This window comes from Xiphophorus hellerii, chromosome 2 (genome assembly GCF_003331165.1).
Source record: "Xiphophorus hellerii strain 12219 chromosome 2, Xiphophorus_hellerii-4.1, whole genome shotgun sequence".
Taxonomy (NCBI): Eukaryota; Metazoa; Chordata; class Actinopteri; order Cyprinodontiformes; family Poeciliidae; genus Xiphophorus; species Xiphophorus hellerii.
The window spans coordinates 31,337,926-31,363,853 of record NC_045673.1 but is presented as its reverse complement, the minus strand read 5'-3'; the positions used below and the strand labels follow the sequence as shown (position 1 = coordinate 31,363,853).

The 25,928-nt window shown below is 40.7% G+C and overlaps 1 protein-coding gene across 12 annotated transcripts in view; it reads left to right on the top strand.

Moving 5' to 3' along the window:
- Positions 1–25,928, top strand: part of pot1 (protection of telomeres 1 homolog) — a 96,441-nt gene that overhangs the window by 9,665 nt on the left and 60,848 nt on the right. For 3 of the 12 annotated variants that reach the window (XM_032547174.1, XM_032547166.1, XM_032547182.1), the window contains 8 exons: positions 1,777–1,867; positions 4,407–4,540; positions 5,832–5,904; positions 8,185–8,285; positions 19,846–19,953; positions 20,099–20,170; positions 20,681–20,807; positions 23,727–23,857. In XM_032547174.1, coding sequence (XP_032403065.1) covers positions 1,801–1,867; positions 4,407–4,540; positions 5,832–5,904; positions 8,185–8,285; positions 19,846–19,953; positions 20,099–20,170; positions 20,681–20,807; positions 23,727–23,857 — 813 coding nt within the window. In that variant the 5' untranslated portion in view covers positions 1,777–1,800. Of the gene's footprint in view, positions 1–1,439; positions 1,868–1,918; positions 1,994–4,406; positions 4,541–5,831; positions 5,905–8,184; positions 8,286–19,845; positions 19,954–20,098; positions 20,171–20,680; positions 20,808–23,726; positions 23,858–25,928 lie in introns of those variants that run through there. The other 9 variants (XM_032547207.1, XM_032547200.1, XM_032547229.1 and 6 more) reach the window with 7 other exon arrangements.

Here is a 25,928-nt window from a genome sequence, read left to right as displayed (position 1 = left end):
TAGAGGTGCTAACATCAAACTATTATATAGAGTTAACTCCTTTGAGTTTTTTGATCTATAAATCAGTCTGCAGCCAGGTTGTTATAGAGGTTAAATAGATATTATTAGGGCTTCATTAGTAAAATGGCAGCAATTTTGCTTATTTCATAACTTTATAACCAGAGACCTACTCTCCTCTGGTCTGTTTAACAGCTACAGTCTCAGATCAGCTCAGCCCTCCAGGACTGTCAGCAGCAGAAACAGCAACTTTATACTTGTTGGGGAAAATATACACTATATTTGCTTTGCATTTCCCCGCATGATGGCAGTGATATAGTAGGATCCAATTAGATTCTTGATTAATATGGGTTGTTGCTATGTTGTACGGAGTTTTTGTTCAATGTGCCCCTTTTTTAAATTTGAGCCCCTGCCTCTCCATAGGTCTCTGCATGGCCCTGAGCTTAGATCTCCTGGTATTTATTTAGCTTATGTAAACCTAAATTCATACTGGAGTTGTATGTTAATGATGAGTCGTTGTAGGACACTGGATTCAGGTCCAGTGTAGGTCAACGATTAGCAGCGATCTACAGAAACCTCATGTTCGTGTCTAGCCATGAATATAGCTTGTGTATGGCTGGGTAGGTTATTTTTAGTTTTAGTTTTTTTTTTTTTTTTTTTTGGCATGAAAGTCCCACTGAATAAACATTTTTAGCTGTAGATTTTTGATCCACTTTTCTCCTCTTTTTTCAGTAAGTTTTTAAAATTTAACTCCCTTGTGACCAACTACCTTCGAAACACGAAAATAATGTTTATCTTTCTCTCTATTAGAACGGTTGGAACAACCGTACAGGACACAGACTTTAGGCATTTTGATGCTGGATCAACACAAATAAATGGGCTGCATTTAGTTCCGGCCCTCCATCTACATTGGGTGACGTCAGTGCTACATAATCTGAAACCCAGCAATTCCAAAAACAAACATTTCCCACACAAAAAAGTACGCAAAAACACCAAAACAGAACAGTCTGTTACATTATGTTGTCAGGCTTGATGTTTATATTGTGATTATTAATATATTTTCGCCTGAACACAGCGGCAGTTGATTAACTGATTTAAACATCTGCTCTACTGATGACTGATGCCTTGGTGTGTGGGTTGTCCCACAAACTTTTTCCTCACTTGTTAAATGTGAAACCTTTTAACCTTATTATCTATGGCTGTCATAGAACCCTATGACAGCCATAGATATTGCGTCCTTTTTTCAGATTCTTTGCATGATTGTAGTATTTTTCTGACCACCGATATTCCTGACTCAATGGATAGCAATGGCGCGTGTGTGGCGCACGATAAATCACGTAATGGTAAATGGACTGAACTTATATAGCGCTTTTCCAGTCATTTTTGACCACTCAAAGCGCTTTACACTAGAGTCACATTCACCCAGTCGCACTCACAAGCACACACACATTTATACACCGATACGCAGATCGGTAGGCAATTTGTCCATTCCAGTAATATACATCCATCCATATATATAAATGCTGCTGCTTCAGTGCTCTGTCCTTCTCTCTCACATGCCACTTAGCAGTAGGTGTCAGGTTACATTGTGTTGCATTCTATGTTGTCGGGAAAAATAGATTCATGCGCTTACTGTCCGATTTGCCATAACTATTTATTATGCTTTGGTTGTTTTTTTCTTTGGCTAAATGTGGATTGTATAGCTTATTTCGTCTAAGTTTATATTTAGAGTTTCAAATCTTCTATCTTAAAGTCGTGGTTTGTGTTTCCATTTTTAAGTGGCTGTTTGGTTTCCTTGTGCGCATGCGCATCGGAGGAATTTCCTGCCTGTTCGAAACCAGGGGAGGGAAAGCAGTTATTTCGTGTAGCCGTAAGTTGTCCTTTTTTTATTGTCATTGTAGTTTCCAGGGTTTCAGGGAAACATAAAGTTTACATGGAAACATATTCTAAAATGGTTTAATACTGGATAAGCTTACACATTCGTCAACGAGCGTGGGTGAGACCAAACTCGGTTTAAAAATCATCATGTTTTGCTTTGCAAGAGTTACCGATAAGCCAGCATTGGATAATAACCGTACTTCATTTAGTTTATTATTTTTGACAAACTATTCTTACTTACGGCCCTAGATTTCTTTTCTGATTCAAAATGCGGCTTTAATGGGGATTTGTTGGGTCTTTTTAGTCTCGGATTTCACTGCTTCAATAATAGGCATATTTACATTGAAACGTGTTCCAATCTGTATGTGATAATTTACCGAAGCCAACTGTATCGTTTTTGCAGTTTAGTGACGTTTTGTCACTAAACATGACTAAACGCCGTGTTTACTTTTAGAGAACATTATGAGCCAGCAGCAATTCAGGGGAAAAGCTCTGGAGAAGCTTAAAGCAAGGATAGCTTCTAAAAACAAGATAAGTGAACTTTCTGTTTACTGCAGAACATCTTACAGCGGTAAAGCTAGCCGCCTTTTCGAAAATGACAGTAAAGTCAGACCGCACTCGACTTTCACGTGCGCGACGGTGTTATAGATTAACTTGTGGCTAAATTAACTGGTTGAAACCTATGCGCACCGCAGATGTTTCTAAATTGTAGGTGGCTGTGTTGATGCCGGTTGAAAAATACTACTTGTGTGACAAAACCGTCTTCAAAACTTTACTATAAATCCCATTTGAAGCAAATATGTTTAATGTTGCACGTGAAAATTATGTTTCAAAACAAGTTTCTACAGAGCAGCATTCAGTGCGCTTCGAAAACACCGCATTGGAGCAAAACCAGATCAATGAGTAACACGACAATTCCATTCACATTCAGGTTCACCAGAATAAATTAATTTCATCTCATGAACAGCCACAATGTAAACCTAAGTGGAAGGTTTCTGCTTTTTGTAACCAGCACTGATCAGAAAAACATTGGAATTGACTCTCAAGTATCTGTAATGTGAGTTACTTAACACTTCTAGCCTAGTGTTTTTGGCTCAGATCCTGCAATGCAACCTCACTGTTTCTGAACTTTTTTTTTTAGCGACACTACCCACAGGAAGTGTCGCTAAACAATGAGGTTGGTGTCATCATATTTAATAAAATTTAAATGACATACCTGATGGTGTTGCTTGTGGCGTTTATGTGTCCAAATAGAGAGAGGAATATAAAGTAATGTCGATAAGTTATACTGTAATAAAATCTAATCTAAATGATATCAAGTTAACAGCCAATGTTGTAGTTGGTGGTGATATCCAAATTGACAAAACAAAATTATAATAATAAACATTGTCAGATACCAACAGATTATGAGCCATATCTACAGTATTTGTCTGTGTTCTCTACTGGGAAACAGTTTGCAGGCTAGTGACGAGGGGAAATAAACTTAAAAACAAAACGAGCCGCATTAAGACCTGAATTAACTAGTGACAGTCAAACGGGGTCCTCAAAGCAGATGTTTGTAAAAATTTAGGTGGCTGTGTCGTTTCCTGATCAAAACGCGACAAACGTAAATAAACGGATTAGAAAATGTCTATGATCTCTTCAAAACAATAATAATTCTTTGTATGTGAAGGAATATTCAAGAATATATTGAAATATCATTAAAATATACTACACTTCAAGAGGAGACTGTGCTAAACTATAAGAATTTGTACCCAGCATTGTTGGAGTACTGACGATTATTTTACATCTTCTCGGTCTTATATTGACTGACATGTTCTGCAAAGATGTCAATAAATCTAAACAGTTCTGATATCATGAAAACTAATTCCTGGCTCATTTAATGGAAACCATATTATTTCGTTTACACCTTAACTGGGCTGCAGACGCAAAGCTGTGCAATTTAGTAATTTTACAATATCCTTACAGTGAAGAAGGTCTTGGAAATAAGCTGGGGCTATGCCATTTATAGCTTTAAAAACCAATAGGAGAATTTTAAAATAAATCCGATAAGAAACTGGCAGGCAATGCAGAGAAGCCAATATTGGTGCTACATGCTCTCGTTTTTTGGGTTTCAGCTAAGAGTATAGCTATTGGATTAGTGAAGCTATTGGATCAGTGAAGGCATTAATGGCTTGGACAATGCCTATACAAGACAAATTACACAAATATTGGCCCAAAATATGGGATGGCTGATGTATCAGTTGACCTCTACTGATCTCCAGGTTTTATTTTATCGAACTTGTTCTACCTCAACGGAGCAGTTGTGGATGGCAAGTAAAAGAAGCCTCTTTTTGCCCTCCAGCAATGTGCGCATGCATAAAATTTCTGGATGTAAACAATAACATTTAATGTTTCCACAATATATGTATAAATGTGTGTGTGTATTTCTACATAAAAGACCTTTAGTTTTAGTATTGTGTGGATAATGCTAATATAATGTTTGCTCTGGATGAGAAATTTCTTTATTTTTTTTGTGGTTTTCATCCCAGGTCACCATAACATCATGATCGTGTATGTTATGTCAGAGGGGTCGGGGCCAGGCTCCCAGGTACCATCACACCTGACCAGGATTCCCATGGCTCTTCTCTGCCCAAACACTAACTGCAACAACAAAACAGTCAAGGTTTGTTTGAGTCACCATTTGACTTATTTTCTACCTCCACTAGCAGTGAAAACCTCAGAAGTTGATTAAGATTTACTTTCCTGGTCACTGCTTTAGAGCTGGGTTATGTAATCGTTTTAAAAGATGTTGTTGTTTTTTTTTTACATATCTGTTAAAATTGTCTGAGAGTATATTATAAGACCCATAATCCAGTTCTTCTGCCTTTTCCCAATGCTAACTACAGAAATAAACAACTTTGGTCAGAAATAACCAGTCAGAGCCTAGAGCAGGGGTGTCAAACTCCAGTCCTCGAGGGCCGCAGTCCTGCAACTTTTAGATGTGCCTCTGCTGCACCACACCTGAACAGAATAATTAGGTCATTAAGGCTCTGGAGAACTGATCTACACAAGCAGGAGGTAATGAAGCCATTTCATTCCAGTGTTTTGTACCTGTGGCACATCTAAAAACTGCAGGACTGCGGCCCTCGAGGCCTGGAGTTTGACACCCCTGGCCTAGAGGAAGGTCTTAACTCTGTCAACCAAGCTCTTGTACACGCTGCTCACACTCTCCCCTTGATCTCTGCTAACTATCTAAAGGTGCTAGTTGGCATTCTATATTCTGCCACCAGGAATTATCAGTTTAGTTAGAATTACCAATGATGATGACCGATAAAGGATTTTCCTGAAATGTTTAAGTTGTTTGCATTTAGCAGCGTGTACATGAGGTTGAATGTCAGCACAAAGACCATCCTCCTGGCTCTGATTGGTTGTTTTGACCAGCAGTGGTGCCTTTCTTCAGACATCAATAGTATCACTGGGGGGAGGTGGAGGAGATTGATCTTTTCACAGGTTATCTGTATCATACATGTGAAATTTTTTTTATTATAAAAATTATCCCAGCTTTTAGCTGTCCCAGTGAAGTAATCACATTGAGGGGAAGTAAGTTTCAGGCTATGAGTTGGAAAATTCAACCCAAAGCTTCCACATACAAATAGCACAAAGTCACTGCTAGTTTTGGGATTTGAAGGATAATGGGCTCTAAAGTGTATTAAGGTTTGAACCGACAGCGCTGTGGTATGTTGTTCTGATCTGTGCATGTTTTCTTCTTTCTTGATTAAAATGCGGAGTTGATAACACTAAAGCAAGAGAATGATTGCTGTCTCTCTCTTATTTCATTTCCACAAGCTACCTGACATCCCTGCATGTTTCTCTGATGTTAATACCAGCTGACAAGTTCTAACTGGAGTTTCTGACTAGCTCTAGTAAGAACCAATCATGTTTGAGTATTTATTATAGTGTGTTTTCTTTTCAAGGGTGAAGTGATTCATAAAGGGCCACTTGTGACGGTATCAACTGGTGACTTGATCCTGAAAACCATCATTCATGGTAACCATTTCATTAGCATCTCTCTTATTCACCACAGTTAGTCCCCTTATAGAAGAAAGTAGTTGATGGAAGCCATGGCCCACATAGAAGTCATTGGTCAGGGGAGGTTGTCAGCTTGGTTCCAGCCTCTGATCTGTCAACTGGTGTGCCAGTAAAACTTGAAAATAACTATGTTCCTGATATTAACCCCACACCTCCTGGTGCGCACTGTTGGTCAACTGGCTTAAAATTTGTTCCTACAGGAATGACAAATCCCTTTGCCTGGAAATATATTGGGCCATGAAACAATGTTGAAACTAAAGCCTGACACAAATCACAAAGGACTTGAACATGTCAGTCTGTACCAAGGAAGGTGTTACACAGCTCTCACAACCGTCCAACTACTGCAGACATTCACACACCTAAAGAAACAACCTACACAGATGTAAATAACTAGAAGCAACTTCCTCATATGAACCTAGATACATACACACTATTATAACAGCTCATTTCTATAGCTTTGGGTATGTAACTGTTATAAAAGATGTTTTTTTTTTTTACATATTTGTTAAAATTGTCTTAATGTCCTGAGAGTATATTATAAGACCCATAATCGAGTTCTTCTGCCTTTTCCCAGTGCATCAAAAGGTTTAGAAATGCATCACCCAAAAGTGTTCATACCACTGGAAGATTAAACTGTAAAGTAAATAGACTAGATCCAGATTATCATCAATGACATCAGACAGTTTGCAGAGAAAGCGGGTCATGTATTCACAAAGAATCCCCAGACTAAAAGTAGTTACTAGTGGCATAATTTTAGGAGAAATATTAGAATCTTTGGAATTCTAAGATTTGTGACTGTCCAACATAAAATTATGAACAAGTCCCCCTGAGGGCATTTTCAGTTATTTACAGATTCTGAAAGTGCTTTCCAAAGATCTCAAACACCTGTAAATCAAAAAAAAAAGAAAAAAAGAAGAAGATATGGCCATTTCAGTGTTGACACTCAGAAAATGACATTTCAGAGAAATCAACTCTGAAAGTTTCTCCCCAAACCTGCTGAGCAACTTTGGGGGGGTTAACCAAGGCTGACTGTCAGCTAACGGTGAGAACCAAATCTTCAGGATCCATTCACTTCAAAAAGACCCATTTTTGACATTTACATTTTTCTAAGAAAAAGAAATTTTATCCATAATACAGTTTTTAAGTGAAATTGACAAAAAAATATTTCTTCAAATGTTGCAAATTATAACCACTGTATTTTCTTTAAAAAAAAAAAGATTATGTATTTTCATAAATTACAACATTTCAAAATATAAGTGTCAAATACCATTGTTGTTCTTTATTACAAGTGCTGTATGCATTAATAACATTTTAGGGCTATTTGTAATTTAAAAGCATAATAAAAGAAAAATAGACTGGAGTTGCTTTGGCAGAAACATAAATCTTCTTCTGCACCATGTTGTGGTCTGGCTGTTGAACCATAACAAAGGAAAGCAATCCCTAGGATAACTTAAAATTAGATTTATTTAACAAAATCATGGTTGGCTGGAGAAGAGAGGGCAAGAAGTGGGAGAAAGGAAAGAGAGTGACAAAAAGAGAGAGAATGGATGGGACAAGTGAGACAAAAACAGAAAATGAGCGGAGCAAGTGAAAAACAGTGGTGCATCTTAAGCTGGATCTCAAGTTGTTCTGGAGTCACTGGACAGCTGCCTCCATTTACAATCAGCACCAATTAAGAGCTCTGAAACGGAGATTACGGAGAGACCCAGAGAAAAATAATCACTACGCAGAAGGACTTGCCTCATCTAGTTAGAAATGTATATTTCTAGAAGTTTATAGCTTTGTTTCATTTTTCAACAAGGAGGTGAGCTTTTGTCTTTATCATAGAGTCGTCTGTGAACTTGAGCTCTTGTGGAATTGAACAATGCTTAAATACATGCTGGAGGATTTCTAATCTGACTGGGGAACAACTTTTTTTCCCTCAAATCAGCAGAAGAAACAACAAATTTAGGATGATTATACACTGTTTTCTTTCAGCCTGCAGAAAGCCTGATGTAAATAATTATTTTATTTGAGGTATTACAGGTACTAGATGCAGTTAGTCAGCATGGGTTGCACCACCTTGTTACCTCGGCACAGCCACAGCAGTACAGTCGCTTTCCAGGCAGGCCTAGGTCTGTGTCCCTGTGACATACTACATATTTTAATAGTGTTCTAATGTGATATACAAATAAACCTGACTTACCTTGAAATATATTTATTGATTTGATCTCTTTTTTTTTTATTCTATTTTTTCAGAAGAAGATGCCATGCAGAGTGTTGACTGCCAGAGAATGTCCATAAACCTGATAATTTTTGGAGCATTAGCTGAGAGCGTCAGCCACAGAGTCAACCCAGGGGTATGTTTGTGTAATAATCTAGCCTCATGCCACCCAGGTCTATTAAAGCAGGACACTGTGACACTGTCATCTCTGATATCAACAGGTCCAGTTCAGAATGTTAGCCAGGGACTGGAGAACTGGATGCTTAAAGCTGTACTAAAGGACATGCTCAACCAAAAAGAACTTCATTTTATGTTTTAAGACATGTTGTGGGCTTGGTTCAAAGAGATATTTTAATGGAGAAGTGAAAAGGTCCTGCATGTAGTCTGTTGGCCAGGAGATCTGGTACTGTGTTTCAGAGTTCCCAAGGGAACTTTGACATGTATCCGGCACTTTCACACAAAGTGCTGGATCTGGGTACCCATGTGCAGAAAAATGTCCATGCAACCTCAGCAGATTACATGGATGGCAGCAGGCCAATATGCAGTATTATCAACCATGGCTAAACTGTGACAGAACCCCTCGGGTGGAGTCTGGGACCCCACAATGTCCACATTAACATGATCAAAATGTCTTTCTGACATTGGGCAATGGTTTCTAACCCAAACCATTGTCTTGAGTGGCTCCTGGTAAAGTTTAGATCAGACCCTATAAAAATCCGACCTGGCCCAAGCACATATCCAGGCTGATAAAACCAAACTAAATTACTGCATTTACAGACCTGAGTCCAAAGTAAGTATTGTTATATTAGCTTAAATTGCTAGACCTCTTCTAACTTAGTAGTGGAACTTTTGTTTTTTGATTTTGCTTAGTGTCTTACAACTCCATTCTGTCACTTGTGTGATTAAGAGGAGCAGAGCAGAGCGAGGCCATGTGTACATGCAGTGTGCTGCTCTTGATGCAGTCTTAACATCTGCACCTTGCATTCTTTCTTTCTTCAACAGAGTGAACCGCCTCCTTCTCTATTTAGACTGTAATTAACACATCTTTATGCCGAGCATTCTCGTTTAGTTCCCTCTGTATTGTACGCATTAGAGGCTTATTAAAAATGTGTCATAGAAGTCCAACTCGATCCAATCATCAAGCTTGTAATTTTGGTTTGGGTTGGGTTCAGGTGTAGAGCAGTTAGATGCTCTTGAGATGGTTCATGCCTGTGTGGGAAGGCTATGAACTGTGTCAAAAGACCACCAAGAACAACTGACTGACCCAAATTCACTGAAATCACTGAGCAGGTCAAGAGAATATCCTAAAGCTGCAGTGACGGACCTGAAGGTCCTGGTTGCCACTCTGCAGACAAGGAGCCTGGATTGTGGGTCCAAACTCCGACAAATGGATCTGGTGAAGGCAATCAGCCACTGGGTTGGATTTCAGTTCTCACTACAAATATTGTCTCAAGACACTTCAGAAAAAAATCTCAATTTAGGCCTGTTTGCGGTTTGCTGGAAAATCCTTGGTAAACCCAGAAGCTAATGTCAGGGGTTTTTGGTCCACCCTTCCAAGAGGAAAGGGAAGTGGTGATTGGCTTCTGTAAACGGTTCACTGCTCTAACCATTGCGTCACGCAACAGCTCCACAGTAGAGTTTTGTTATTATTATCCAGTATCTCAGTTCTGCCATAAGCTGCTTTTTACTGGCTTTAACAATCACATCAATATATTACCAACTCCAACATGTTTTATTTAAGGAAAGGCATTAACCAAAGCCTGAAGATGGTTCCAAATTTGAAAGACAATCTGTGATTGAAGTATCTAATTTATTCTTGAGCAAATCGGTTTGACTGATTAAAGTTAAGCCTTCAAACCATAATAGTTTTATTTAACTGTCTTATCTGAGATCTGGAGAGTATTATATTTGAAAATTAATAATTTGCTTATATTCATTCATTGTAGAAATGTGCTATACACATTTGAACATTTTAGAATCAAACTAACATTTCTTTTTTACTATATAACAGCCTTTACAACAAAGGTCGAAGAATAATACAGACATCAGGAGTAAAACATGGCTAAAAAACAAACTTCGGCATTGGTTGTTTTCTTTGCTGCTCTGTGCTTCAAGGTATTACGGTTGCTAGGTAACATAAGTTACGCTGAGGTGGAGGTTCCTCCTCAGGCTAGACCTTCAGCTAGCGGAAGGCTAGACCTGTCCGTATTCACAGCTTTTCTCTTCTGGTCTTCAATATTCGCGGCCTGCAAATGACCCGTCCTACATACACCGGGTACTTCGAAGGATGCAGCCCCTGAATTTGGACACAGCTATTGAGAAAGTCAAGTGCTCCTCTCACCCAGAGATCTGGGAGGCGCAGGCACGTGCACGGAGGAGACTTGAGCCCTTGCCCTTTTTATCTTTTCAACCTTGATGCCCTTAGTGCCCTTTTTGAGTTTTGTTTTTTTTGTTTTCCAATTTTAATTTTTTTTGTGTCAGGAGGTCTACTTATGGACCTCAACCATAATATTTAGTTAAGTATAATAATTTAGCAAAATAAATTACTCTGGCTGCTCTTAATAATGACTGAGGATTCTCAGTTTCACCGCCTCCATTTTGTTATGACACCTATTGGAACCACAGCTCTCGGGATTCCAGGGAGCGGGGTGGGAGCAGGGTGGGAGCAGGCTGGAAGTGCTTATGCTAAAAACATTGGGTCGGCCGGGTCTGACTGTGCAGTGCAAAAAGGGCTTCAGTCTGCCTTAAACAGAACCACCAGCGCGCACCTGAACTTCTGGCTGAGTTCCGTGGTCTCAATGGTGATGCTTGTTCTCTGAAGAACCTCTGAGGCCAGAACCAGCCCAGCTGCATTGAGACTGAGGTTAAATTGCATAGAGATTAACTCTAACTGGTTACATGACTCACTTGTGATGGCTGTGGTTATACTGGTTTTAATTAAAGACTATCAGGGTAAGAGGGGCTGAATATAAATACATGCCAAGTAGGCCTGTCACGATAACAAATTTTGCTGAACGATTAATTGTCTCAAAAATTATTGCGATAAAGGATAATATTGTTTGAAGACCTTTTTACACTGATGTAATGGAAATGACGTAATAATGCATGTGATTTCCTGCCAAAGATAGATGCTTTATTTTCAAAAGAACACTTAACACTGGAACTGATAAACAAAATAAACAAAACAACCAAAAACAAAAATAAAATGGATTCTCAGTCTCCATTAACAAAAAATGTACTTGAATAAAGACTAAACAACATAAAGCCAAAGTGGAAATAAATACTGCATTCAACCAAAAGAGTGCAGATTATGAAGTCTCTATTTAATTAGATTTAAATAGAGAAAATGGGCACATCCGACTACCTGATGCAATAGTTCACACTACACGGTTTTTTTGCCCCTATTTTTCCCCTTATGACAATCTTAGAACGCCAGCCGTTCTAAGATTGTCGCTTACGATTTCGTAACCGATCATCCTGTAGTGTTTGGTGTGTTACGGAAGATCAGGGGTGCTCAATACGTCGACCGCGGGAAGGTTTTGAGTTGATCTCGGCAGTAGGTGACAAACTGAACGCCGCCAGGACGATGAGACCAGCACTTCCTCTTCTGACAGGCTTATCAAAATATTCACTAAGATCCTAAATGTTTGTAGCTTCATTAAAGAATAATATATATTTTTTAAATCAACAAAACTTGTTAAAATTTATATTCTCAGTAATTATTTTTTCAACAAGGTGTTGCGCAATTCAGTGCGTTTCAGTTCCATTAACAAATAAAAAAGGCAACTCAAAGACCGACTGACTAGCAGAGCAGGTGTTTAAATTAGCTAATCAACCAATAATCGAGAAATAAACATCAACGTTCATCATTGAACGTGACTTTACTGTTGTCTCACAAGTTACATATCAATGCACTGGCAGATAACCTCTAGGTAACTCAGTAGCTAGGGGAGTGGTTCCGCTGAAGTAAATAGATCCACTTTATATACTACACTCCTCCCCTTTTAGATTAATGCTACATAACTAAAGTAACACATAACATTGCCAATGCATTAAACACAATTTGTTATCCAGTTGACAAATATTGGAACTCTTTTTTTTTTTTAGTCCATAAGTGAAACTCATAAATCCAATCTTTTTGGGGGTGCCCTGAGTCGTAAAGGATTACGCCTGGGAACCTGTGGGGTGCTCTCGGTAGGGGGCACTTCCTCTACAACTGTGGGTGTCACTGTACTGGGTTCAGAGTTGGTTTCAGGATCAGGTGGACGTGCTGGTTGCTCCGGTGTCTTTGGTTGAGCATTCAACAGTTGATCCACATGACGTCTCCAGGTATGCTCTCCAGTGTCCACCTCGTACATCAGAGGGCCGCTCCTAGTGATTATCTTTCCAGGCGTCCACTTTTCCCCTCGGTAGTCACGTGCCAGGACCTGCTGTCCCACATCAAAGCTCCTTGGCGGTTCACTCGAAAAGCTGCTGAACTGTTTGTTCTGCACTTCTTTTCTCAGGTTTGGCTTTAGAAGGTCAATGCAAGATCTGAGCGGTCTGTTCATAAACAGCATTGCAGGTGTCTGATTAGTTGCTGCATGGACAGAATTGTGGTACACCAGGAGGAAATTGTCAATTTTGTGTTGAAGAGAGATGTCTTCTTTTGTCATTGCTTTTATGAACTTTTTGAATGTTTGTACAAACCGTTCTGCTAACCCGTTTGTTGCTGGATGGTGAGATGCTGACTTTAAATGCTTGATACCATTCTTTTTCATGAAGTCTTGGAATTCTTCAGAAGTATACTGTGGGCCATTGTCACTCACAATTTGCTCAGGTAGGCCATTCCTGGCGAAGATGGTTCTCAGAATAGAGATAGTCTTTTCTGATGTTGTTGATTTCATTGGGACTACTTCTGGCCATTTTGAGTGAGCGTCCACAGCTATGAGAAACATAGAGTTCATGAACGGACCAGCAAAATCAATGTGCACTCTCTGCCAGGGTACAGACGGCCATTCCCACGGATGTAGGGGAGCCTGTGGTGGTGCGTTTTGAACGCTCAGACATCCTGGGCAGGTTTTGGTGATGTCCTCAATCTGTTTATCTATCCCTGGCCACCATATGTAGCTACGGGCCAGACTTTTCATCTTCACCGTACCTACGTGAGCCTCATGCAGACTGTCCAACACTCTGGTGCGAAGCTTGGAGGGCACTACCACACGTGATCCACACATCAAGGTTCCCTTGCAGACTTGACAGCTGATCATGTCTTGCTGAAAACTCAGGAAAGTATGGATTCCCATGGGCAGGCCAGCCTTGTACTGTGATGTCATACACCTTGGAAAGTGTTGGGTCATTCCTCGTTTCTTTTCATATCAGGACATTTGTAACTGGCAGCTGATCTACCAGTGTTGTGTGGAACATTTCTGCCAGGTCACCCTTTGATGGTAGTTCCTCCACAGATGTTGACAGCGGGAGGCGTGACAAACCATCAGCATTGCAGTGTTGTTTAGTCCCCTTGAACTCGATGTCATATGAGTGTGCTCCTAAGAACAGGGCCCATCGCTGTAGTCGCGCAGCTGACATCACTGGGACTCCTTTTCGTGGATTGAATATTGACACTAGGGGCTGATGATCAGTCACTAAGGTAAACCTTCGGCCATAGAGGTAATGGTGGAACTTTTTGATACCCCATACTAGACTAAGGGCCTCCCTGTCTATCTGTGCATAATTGCATTCGGCACTTGACAGGGACCTTGAAGCGAATGCAATTGGGCGTTCAAGTCCATTATCCATCTTGTGCGACAGGACTGCGCCAATCCCGTAAGGGGACGAGTCACATGCTAGATGGATGGGTCTGGATGGATCATAGTGGGTAAGTAGCTCGTCAGATGTTATTAGTCTTTTTGTTTTTGTGAATGCCTTTTCACATTTTTCTGACCAATGCCATTCCACTCCTGTCTGTAGCAGCGCATTTAGTGGATACAGCACTGAGGCAAGGTTTGGTAGAAACTTGTGGTAATAGTTGACGAGACCCAGGTACGATCTGAGTTGTGACACATTTTCAGGTTTAGGTGCTTTCAGCACTGCCTCAATTTTCTCTTGTGACTTGTGTAAGCCGTGCTTGTCAATGACATGTCCTCAGTATGACATTTCACTTTTGAAAAACTCACATTTCTCTCTCTTTGCCCGTAGGCCATACTCACTCAGTCTGGTGAGTACTTTGCTCAGGTTTTGGAAGTGATCATCATCATCTTTTCCTGTTATGATAATATCGTCCAGGTAGCATTGTGTTCCAGGTATATCCTGGAGCACCTGATCCATGGCTCTTTGCCAGATGGCTGGGGCTGAAGCAACACCAAACACAAGACGATTGTATTGGTAAAGTCCCTTATGAGTGTTGATGGTTAGAAACCTTTTGCTTGACTCCTCCACTTCCATCTGGAGATAGGCCTGTGACAAGTCTATCTTTGAAAACTTCTCCCCACCAGCCAATGATGAGAAGGTGTCCTCTATTCTTGGAAGAGGGTACTGCACTGTGCGCAACACCGGGTTGATGCTCACTTTGAAGTCCCCACATATGCACACTTCACTTTTTCCTTTCTTCATCACAGGAACAATGGGCGTAGCCCAGTCACTCCAGTCAACTTTTGAGAGAATGCTGGATGCCTCCAAGCTTTTAGTTCAGCGTCTATCTTGGGACATAGGGCATACGGCACCTGGCGCGCCTTGTGGAATCTCGGGTTGGCATCTTTGTCAAGTTCAATTTTTGCTTTTAGGTGCTTTAGTTTGCCAATGCCTTTCTCGAACACGTGTGCATTAGCCTCCAATAACTGTAGCAATCTCTGCTCAGGCCTACGGGTGGAGCTCTTGAGACCTGTTGAGATATTCAGGGCTTTTATTGCATGCCAGTCAAGCCGAATTCTTCTCAGCCATTCATGCCCTAGTAGCTCTGGGCCTGTGGTTTTCAGGACATAGAGCTCTAGCTTGTGTGTTTGGTCACCATAGACCACATCCACTTTAAGTTTCCCTTTTGGTGACACTTTTTCACCTGTGTAGGTTTTTAACATCACTGGTGTCTTTTTCAGTGGTAAGTGGGAGAACAGCCTGTCATAATCGGTTTCGGAGATCACTGACAAAGCTGAACCTGTGTCCAGTTCCATCTTTAGTTTCACTCCAGACACTGTAGTCGTGACCCATATTATTTTTCTGTCTTCTTCAGTTATGCTATGCAACTCTAAGCATGACAGGTCATCATCCTCACTGCTGTTTGTGTTGTCAGAATGTTCTGTAACTTTGTGCATTTCATTGCTTTGGCCTTTGATTTAGGTTTAAAACCTTTGTTCTTTCCAGATTTTTCTTTTTGGGTATTTGTTTGGTCTGATTTGCATGCTCTTTCTATGTGGCCTTGTTTGTGGCATTTCCTACATGTCTTTTCTTTGAACCAGCAGTCGTTTGCTTTGTGTGAGGATTTACCACACCTGTAGCATTTTTGCTTTTTTCCATCCAAGGACATTTGATGCACTTCGTTTTCTAAGCTTTTCTTCTGTAGCTCTGATTCACCCTTAGCTGCTGTTTCCATTGAGATAGCTAGCTTGAGTGCTTTCTTCAAATCTAGCTCTTTTTCGGACAGTAGCCTTTTTTGTGTGCTCGTACAGTGCATGCCACATACCAATCGATCTCTCAAGGCATCGTCAAGTCCCGTTTTAAAGTCACAATGCTGCGAGAGTTTGCGCAGTTCGGTCATATACTCAGATATGCTTTCAAATTTCGTTTGATTCCTCTTATGAAATCTGAATCTTTCCGCTATTACTAGTGGTGCGGGACTCAAGTGCTTCTGCAAAGTATCAACAATGTCTTTATATGACTTGCTCGACGGTTTAGCAGGGCTCAGGAGATTACAGAGTAGACTGTAAGTGTTAGAGATTTTTTGGTATTATCATTTTATTCTTACTTTAGGTCACATTCAGCCTATAGATCATTGTGATTTTCTGTTTAAAGTGTTCTCTTCCTTACGTGTGTATGGAGGTCACTACTGTCGGTTCAACTTTACGCACCTCCTAATTTAGTAACTACCTGTGAACAGTCGTATTTTGTTTTATTGACAGTACTGACCGAGATTTGAACCGGGCTCAGACCTTTGATCAGATATCACATCTGGAACTGGGTTGTCAGATGTTTGGGTTAGAAGCTTTATGACCTCTGTTGTTTTCCTGACTGCCCCCTTGCCTGTTCTTCTTTGACAATAAAAACAGGAGCTCATGTGAGAGCCGATCAGAATGCTCTGTGGATTGTTCGGAGGAAGAATTGGCAGAGTGTTCTCCTTTTGCAAAAGCTCTACATAAAATTCATATACGTTGTCTGTGGTTCTTTCTTTTATTTAGGTTCGAAAGGAAAATACCTATCAGTAAGTTTTAGCTCCCATTAGACTGAGGAGGACGGAACTTTTTTTTTCTTCCTCGATATCATTAGCGTCGCAGTACAACTCCACTCGCTCTATGTATGATTCCCAGTCTTCACTTGAACTATCAAACTCCTCCACTTTTCCAACGTGAGCCATTTTGGACATGGAATTCAGATATTATCCGTTTATCCTTTCACTGTGTGCTATGCACTGTTACTCACGTATCCTTTGCTAGGTTTTGTTTTGTCTCCTGCTTTATTTCGTCCTTTTCTCCTTCCCTCCGGTATAAATTTTCACTTCGTGCAGTTGTTTAGGGTCCAGATTCCTCGTCGCCAATTTGTTGTGTCTTTACTCCAACATAGTACATTATATTTAAATAAAGGAACGTGACTTTACTGTTGTCTCACAAGTTACATATCAATGCACTGGCGGATAACCTCTAGATAACTCAGTAGCTAGGGGAGTGGTTCCGCTGAAGTAAATAGATCCACTTTATATACTACAATTAAAATGACATCGACAGTTTTAATTTATCGTACGATTAATTGATTTATTGTTTATCGCGACAGGCCTAATGCCAAGCAATGTTCCCTCTAATTTTTCATGTGTCTGGGCATACACACAAGCTTCCTGAGTACACTGAGGACCACTGTGGGCATCATCGGATGTGCATACCGTGGCCACACACCAGTATTACACCTGTTATAAATCTGGATCGTAGCAAGTTGCATGGCTTATTAAAAGAATCAGATTACATCAGCAATCTTCATTTGTTTGCTTTTAATATGAGTGATTTGCCCCACTTAAAATGAAAAAACAAAAACATTGCTATTCATGAGATGCGTAGTATGTTATAAGTAAGAGTCCTGCTTTAGCCAGGGTGAGAAATGAGACATTATACCTGTCAGACATAATGATAGGTATTTTGTTTACCTAAATACAAAGAAAGAACCACAGACAACGTTTATGAGTTTTCAACCAAGCTTCTGCAGAAGGAGAAAACATAGCAAACCACTTCTCCAAGGTGTTTACCATGCGTTATGACTCCCTGCAGCAGAGCCTGTCTTTTTATTAAGCAGGAGAAAGAAGGGAGTCAAGAGTGAAATGTGGGAGAGTGATAAATCAAAGAATGACTATTCTGAAACAAGGAAGAACTACATTCTACACACAAGCAGTTTAAGGAGTATCCCAAGATAAGAAGCAGCTGCACCTTCAAGGTTTAGGGAAAAAGCAAGTTTTGTCTTTCACACGGTTTAACAAATTCCTCCTCTCTGTGGTGTGAATACTAAACCTTTAAATGAAAAACAAACTGGTAACTACTTATGTAAGAATGATAACAAAACATAATTATTCTAACACATAACTTTTTGTTCAGATTAAAACGTTCACATTTTGCACAATGAAAAATTGTGCAAACTGAATCTTGTGATACAGTATAAATTCTTGTAAAATATTTAATTTCACAGTTTTTTTACGAATGCCCTTCTCACTTCGCCAGTGGTTGTACACTTTGCCCAGGTTGATGGCTCCATCTGCTTCCTTCTTTGACTTTATGCGCACCAGCTGGTCCAAATGTGCCACTTTCGATGATTTTGACGATTTCTGGATGCTGTTTTGATATGATTCATTAAACTAAATCCCCTTTCACAATCAGTACTGGGTGTTTGAAATATAGCACAAATATCCACGAGCTGTGAGATCTCCTTTAGCTCCTCACATCTAAGTGCTGCATCACCATATCTGAGAATGTGCTGACTGACCCCTGCTTAAGTTTTTGCTTCATTATGTACTTGAATTCAGCATATTGACTGTTAATGGACTCCATAGTCTGGAATGGTGGGGGAGAATGGCCTCATACTTCTTTGCCAGTGTACAAATGTCTGCTGATCCATAGTCAGAGCTCAATGCTTCAATGTCAAATGCAGACCATTCCTTTAATTCATCCTCTGAAAAACGAGCATCAATGTGATCACAGAGCTTACTAATAAAAAGAGTAATCTCACCAGTATTTCTGCCATCACCTGATGAGGTCCCCATTGCCTCCTTGACACGGTCACTCCACTGTACACTGTACTATTCTTCTATTTGCACAAACTTCGACAGCCATTTAATCTTAAAAGAAGCAAATTTCTTTTTTACTTTGGCTTGGTGAGTGGATGTCTCACTGCCCGTTCGCTTAGACATGATAAGGTGTTAGCTTTCGCGTCTCTTAACTCTGCCGCACTATTCTTACCTAGCTAATCTGCATGGTTCCACAGCGCATTTGACCAAGGCACATACACACAATAGCATTGGCTGCGTAGCGAAAGTGAACTGTATTGTATCATTGGCTGGACACCTGTTACTCGCAAAGTAATACAGAAAAAATGTTATTGGTCCATAGTCAAAACTGATGTCTGAGCTCAATGTCCAATATACGTTGGACTTTATGTTATGCGCTACATAAATGTTCTTGTGCACGGAGAATATGCGAGCCATGCGCGATTGCGCAGGCACGCAGCTTGGAGGGAACATTGATGCCAAGCCAGGTCTTCCTTTAGAAAAATTGTTGCTCTGTTTTTTTCTAACCCTTCACAGTTATGCATTTTGTTATTTTGGTCTGACACATAAGTAAAATGCATATAAAATACCATTAAAATGCCTGGAGCTCTTTGGTTGTAATGTGACAAAAATCGAAAGTGTTCAATATGCTGTATGCTTCAAAGAGGATGAGTCCCTCTGCTCCTAGGACACAGTGAGTCAGATCCTGTCCTCTCTGCTGCCACCATGTGGGTCAGGTGAGCCAACACTGCACCTTTTGTGTCTTCAGCAGTGGAACATGAAGCTGTGTCAATCTCAGTGAGGCACATTATTGTCGTCCAAGCCGCTGCTGAACCACAGATATCTCTGATCAAATGTCTTCCAGGTTGAACTTCTTCGTTGAGCTTGAGGTCAGCTTACAGGTCGAACATGAGACAACATTCAGTTGTCAAAGCGTCTCATCGTCCATCCCTTCATAAGTTCAAGGCTTCACAGGTCCAAGGCTTCACTTTTCCAAGGCTTCATATGAGGCTTCATAAGTCCAAGGCTTCATTTGAGGCTGGACCAACTGGTGACTGAGATCAAATGTCTTCCAGGTTGAGTTTCTCTGTTCAGCTTGAGGTCAGAATGCAGGTCCAACATGACAACCTTCAGTTGTCAAAACGTCTGATCATCCATGCCTTCGTACCTCCAAGGCTTCATACATCCAGGGCTTCACAGATCCATGTCTTGAGTTCGTCCCCTCTAGGAATCTGGTTGTAGTTTCCTGTTGTTTTTTGTTCTGTTTCAGGACGTACTCTGGGTGTCTGGCTTCACTGTGGGGAAATCTCCAACAGCGAATAAGGACAAGCTCCACCCCTGTAACTTGCTGCTGTCAGGAGAGGATGCATGCATCTATGTAAGGATGTTGACTATCCTCACCTGTCCAAATGTCTTCCACTCTGGATCTAACACTGCACACATTCCAGGCTCGTGAACTCTGGTGTGTGTGTTTGTTTCCGGTATTTTATTGGCACAAACTCTTCTCCTGACGTTATCTCCAGATTTCCAAGCAGAGACCTCCTGAGCCCAGATCCTCATTGGCCAGCAGGGGGAGCTCCTTGACTCCTGCTGAGGTGAGTCAGGAGTGGCTGTAAAAGCTAAATACTGTAGTGTCTTCTCTCTCTCTTTCTCTCTCTTTCGCTATTTCTCTCTCTCTGTCTCCCTCTCTGTCTGTGTATATGTATTATCAGTGACGTGCGGTTTTTCACTTTGCTGTGGAGTGTAGCACAAAAGTAATAATATCTACATTTCCAAGTTTCTTTGAGTTAACAGAATTGTGCTATGACGGCAGCGTGGCTATGGATGACATGTAAAAGTATAGTCTTTTTGCCCTCCAGCGTTGTGCACATGCGCAACATTTCCATATGTAAACAATAACATGCAAGGTGTTTATATTTGTGAATTTGATTAAGTCAGTGCCTCACCAGCTATGAACCTCAACGCATGTCACTGAAATATGTATATGTGTACATATATGTATATGTGTGTATGTATATGTCTGTTTCTAAATTAATGAATGAGAATGAGGACAGACTCCCAGGTAATGGGCTGCTAGTTGTGTACTGCTTTGTGTTTCCTCTCAGGATCTCAGGACCCCTAGAGCTCCTAGGTACACATACGTGCGGCTGGATGAGCTGAAGAACATGGCGGTGGTGAATGTCTATGGAGTGGTGGTGTTCTTCAAGCAACCATTTAAGAGCCGTGGCACAGGTCAGTGTCCCAGTGCAACTCAGAATGACTTCTAGACCAAAAGTTAACACCTGATGATCTGTAACATCAGAAATGAAGAACTACTTCAACAGAACTAATATAATCATCATTAGGAGAGAAAAGTTTCTCTCAGAGCCTGCTGCTACATGTTGATGTGCAGATGATCAGTACATCCTGGTCATCCTTATCATGACCAGGATGTACTGGTCATGCTGTTTTCTATGTAATAATCCAGTTTAGAAAACAAATCTTTTAAATAAACGGAGGAGCATATTCCATCTTTAGCTGCTGGCTATTCTTTCTGCTGCTCCTGTTAGCATCTTTCCTTGGATAAAAGTTGAGCGGTTCCCCAGACTTGGCAACAAGTTGAATGGTTTGTGATTATATCTTAGCTTTTATTGATACATAAGAACCTTTCTCTCTGGAGGTTAGATGATGACATAAGATAGAAACTAAATAAATTTTAAAAACAAGAATTGGTTTCTTGAAATTACTGTGGATTGTTTTTAATCCATGCAGGGTCAAAATTATACACACAGGGACATCTCAAGAAATTAGGTTGCTATGAAAAAGTTTAATATATGTCTTCTGGTCATTTCAGAAATTGAAACTCATATTCTTATAACATTGTCATGCAAGGTCATATATTCCAAGCCTGTTTCTGTTTTAATTTTCATGATAATAATAATTAGGGTTCCAAGACCGCTGAAGTGAGCGGATGGCCCATGCAAGGCATGGCTGTTCGCCTGCTCCCAGTGGGAGTAGGAAGCCCTATTATTTTTGCTCTATTTTTCCATTATTTCTTATTACTTTTCTCCGCTGAAATTCATACTGCAACCTATCCCCTGGAACTTATTACTACTTTTATTTGGTGTTCAGATTCAGGACCCACAACGCTACTCAGATACACATATTCAGGCATAGGTAGCGCTATGGTAAAAAAAAACATATTTCATCTTACAACTCCATAACATCAAGTCCTATTGTCAAAATTGATGTGGGCAATATTTCTTAGAACGATTCTCCAACAGATGAGCCACTATGCAAAAGCTTATGGTCTGAATAATTTCTCTCCAGAGAACCAATCTTACTCCTTGGGATCAACTCTGAGCCCAATCAAACCTAGCACAATATATGCTAAGGAAAAATCAAAAAATAGGTATTGTGGCAGAGGTTTTTTTTTTCCCAATTACACTCAATGTGAGATGGGCTTTTGTGTGTTTTTTGGGTCAGTTCAGGTTCTGTCTCTGGAACTGTCCCCTGGAGGCCATTTTGCCCATCCTGTTGTTGAATCATGAATTCCAACCCTAACACTAGGATAGCTCAGTTTTCGAGTCCTTCCCATATCGGCTCACCAGGGCCAAAAGGCCGGAGTCCACCCTGACGACTCTGATGGCTCAAATTAGCATCCCTTCTTCAATTGTAAATGTGGTCGTTGACCGTCAGGCCAGAAGGTAGGAATGTGAATAGTCCATGTTGGGGGTGGGTGCAATCTATGATGGAGGCAGCTCTACAGTAGACTCTCCTGTAGGTAGTGCTCTTCAGTTTAGTTTTGAAGCATACATGAAGTGTTTTTGGAGAGATGTGACCTTTTGCAGCTGATCCATGATGTTGTGCTGCATTATCCAGGTCATTTTGCCAAATGTACATAGAGTTTGCAAAACATACAATCTGTTTCAAGAAATGTGCAAAGGTTTTTCTAAAAGAAATTAGTAATGTTTCTCTTTGAAATAAAGCTAAGAGGGTATAAAATGACAGTTTAGAAAGAGCAGCATGCACAGCGTGGTTGAGACTGAGGATACCACCAAAAGGAAGCCAAACACGGTCACAGATTACAACAAAACAAAGTGTGGTGTGGATGTGATGGACCAAATGGTGCGGGAGTACAGCGTGCGTGCAGGAACACGGAGATGGCCAGTTGCGGTGTTCTACAACCTGATTGACATGGCAGCACTGAATGCACATGTGCTTTATCAGGCATGCACTGGGGTGAAGGAGAGACGGGTAGACTTCCTTGTTGAACTTGCTAAAGAGTTGGGTAACTCTCATGTGAATGAGAAGAAGGCACACAAGGAGAAACTGCTTCGGGAACAACCTTCCACACCCAGCCCAGGCAAAAGGGCGAAGTGTCAGGTCAACCAGCGAACATTTTTCTCCTCAAACATTGTCCTGAGCCGTATGCAACGAAATTTCGTTCTTTATACACCCTGTGCATTGAAAATGACAACAAAGTCAGTCTAAGTCGAAGTCGAAGTCTAAGTCTATTGTGCAACTGTGAGATGCGTTGAGGCCATTACCAGGGTACTGAAAAGGTAATGGCCCTATTTACTGAACAAAAGCACCTGCTAGATAAAATCCTTCAGGCCAGTTGGACTATCGAAGCCGAAATAGGTATACGTCAAAGTGGACTAACTTGAGCTATTCTAGTTTAAGCCTAACCCTGGGGTTTTCTGTGACCTCCAGGATTCATTGACACTCTCTTCTCTTCCATGTTTGGATCCTGGCTGTTCCTGTGGTCTGTAGCCAGTCTGTAAGGCCGATAGCAGTCAGTGACTTTTCCTCTGATCTGCTTTTGAATTTCTTGAGATTGGAGCCTGATGTCAGTTGGGCATCTGCCAAGCCTGGCAAAAATCAGGACATTATGTGGCTTGTAAAATAAAAAACAATCTTATTAATCACAGTTAATTTATTATTTTTAATAAGGAGTGTTATATTTTTATATAGGGTCAACTTGGTCTGGAGAGCTTTTTTTTCTTCATTATTTAAAAGTTATTATTTCTTCAGGTTGTCGTTGCTCGGTATTACTGTGTTTGTTGGTGTGAACCGTTTCAGTGGGACAAAAACTAAAAGCTGCTTTTAGTTTCTGTCACACAGTGTGACAGAGCTGAGCTGCAGCTTATCAGACTTCTATCTCCACAGATTACTGCTCCAGCCTGAAGATCACCGATCAGACTGAGCATAAGATTGGCTGCACCATCTTCTGTGAGAACCTGGAGGACCACCCCAGAATCTTTCAGACCGGAGACATTGTCCGTATGCACAGAGTCAAGGTCTGCAGATGACTGTTTTCCATCAAATGAATGCTCACAAACAGTCTCAGGTGCATACTGTCTTACCTTGACAGTCTACACATGAGACCGACTCCGAGATATGAACTATAGTGGGTACAGAAAAGTCAAAGAAGTCCATATTACTACTCATGAATGTACAGAAAAAACAAAAATGTAGATATTTTCACTATTTCAAAAAGAAAACTGGAAATATCACATGGTAAAGTATTCAGACCCTTTGCTCAGTATTGAGTAGATGCACCCTTGTGAGCCAGTACAGCCACAAGTCTTCTTGGGAATGATGCAACAAATTTTCATTACCTGGATTTGGGGATCCTCTGCCATTCTTCCTTGCAGATCCTCTCCAGTTCCATCAGGTTGGTTGGTAAACGTTGGTGAAGCCTTTTTCAGGCCTGTGCAGTGGATAAGAACAGCTGGGTGTCATCAGCAAAGCAATGGAAATAGGAGTTAAATTTATGGAAGATATTGCCAAGGGGGAGAAGGTAGTTGATAAAAAGAAGGGGTCCCAGGACAGAGCCCTGGGGCACACCTAAAGTCATGGGGGAAAGATGGGATTTAAATGATTTAAGTTGAATGAACTGAGTGTGGCCACAGAGATATGACTGAAACCAATCGAGGGGTATGTGTGTGATACCGATGGAAGAGTCTGTGGAATAGGATTGTGTGAGAGATGGTATCGAAGTCTGCACTGAGGATCAAGAAGGATGAGAAGAGAAAGTAAACCAGAGTTTACTGCCACAAGGAGAGTGTTTAGACACTACACCGCCTCTAAATGGTACGGTCGTTGTCCGCCTTGGCCAGATTCGCTTTCCATTAGCAAATCCAGCACGGCGTAGCCCGGCTGTTGTCAGATTTCAGTACCTGCTTCAGGTGTTCAACTAGCAGGACCTATTGAGGTACGGCACCGAAGCGATTTGATTGACACCTGTCTTCTTTTGCTGATTGGCTTGTGATTTACGTCACTGAAAACTCTAAAACAACCGCTAATGCCGCGCCCCCACAAAATTCTGCCCTGGGTGGTTGCCCATGTCACCCATATCAGAAACCGCCACTGGCTGCAGACATCAGCGGAAAATTGAACACAACTGCTCACGAGAACGCCCCACAACAATAAGGAACAGACCATATAAATGGAAATGCTCACTAACTGAACCGCACCGAGGAAGACCACGACTGTACCTGTTATAGGTAGGCTAGTGCAGTGTTTCCCAACCCTGGTCCTCAAGGCACACTGTCCTACATGTTTTAGAGGTTTCCTTGTGTTAATGTGCCTGATTCAACTGATTGCAGTTCAACAAATGCCTGTTAATCAGTCATCAATTGAAATCAGCTGGACTGAAGCAAGGAAATACCTAAAACATGAAGGGCAGTGTACCTTGAGGACCAGGGTTGGGAAACACTCTGAGTGGAGCAAATCCTGTGCTGTAATCAAGGTGAAAACCAGATTGGAATTGTTCATAAAGACTATTCTTGATTAAATGGAAATGAAGTTGAGAGGCAACTGTTTTTTCTAGAATTTTGGAGATGAATGGAAGGTTAGAAATAGGGTGGAGATTATTGAAATTGTTTGGATCCAATTCAGGTTTTTTAAGGATATTAGTAACAACTGCAGTTTTGAAGGCAATAGCTCCAGAAGAAAGAAGAGCAAGTGATGGTAGAAACAATTAGGAGAAGTGAATAAAGACAGTTTTACAAGAATTGTTGGGAAATGATCTAATGAACATGTGGAGAACTTAGATTTCTGAATAAGGTCGATGTTAGGTTTATAATCTCCAAAAAGATCACAAGGACACAAAGACTTGTCTTTTGCAAAATGTGAGAAGCATGTCAGATCTCACTGTTCAGTCAACTTCAACTTGTTAACTCAAACGAGAGCTGGCAACCCTTCAATATTTAATCTCTTCAGAACATAGACGTTGCCGTCACAGTAATAATTCAACAGCACAGGCAAGTACAATCAATGCATTCCACACATGACAGTCTTTTAAGACAACTTGCAAGTCAGGCATTTTACAAAGGATTTTTTTCAGGTCTCTTATCCTGCCACAGC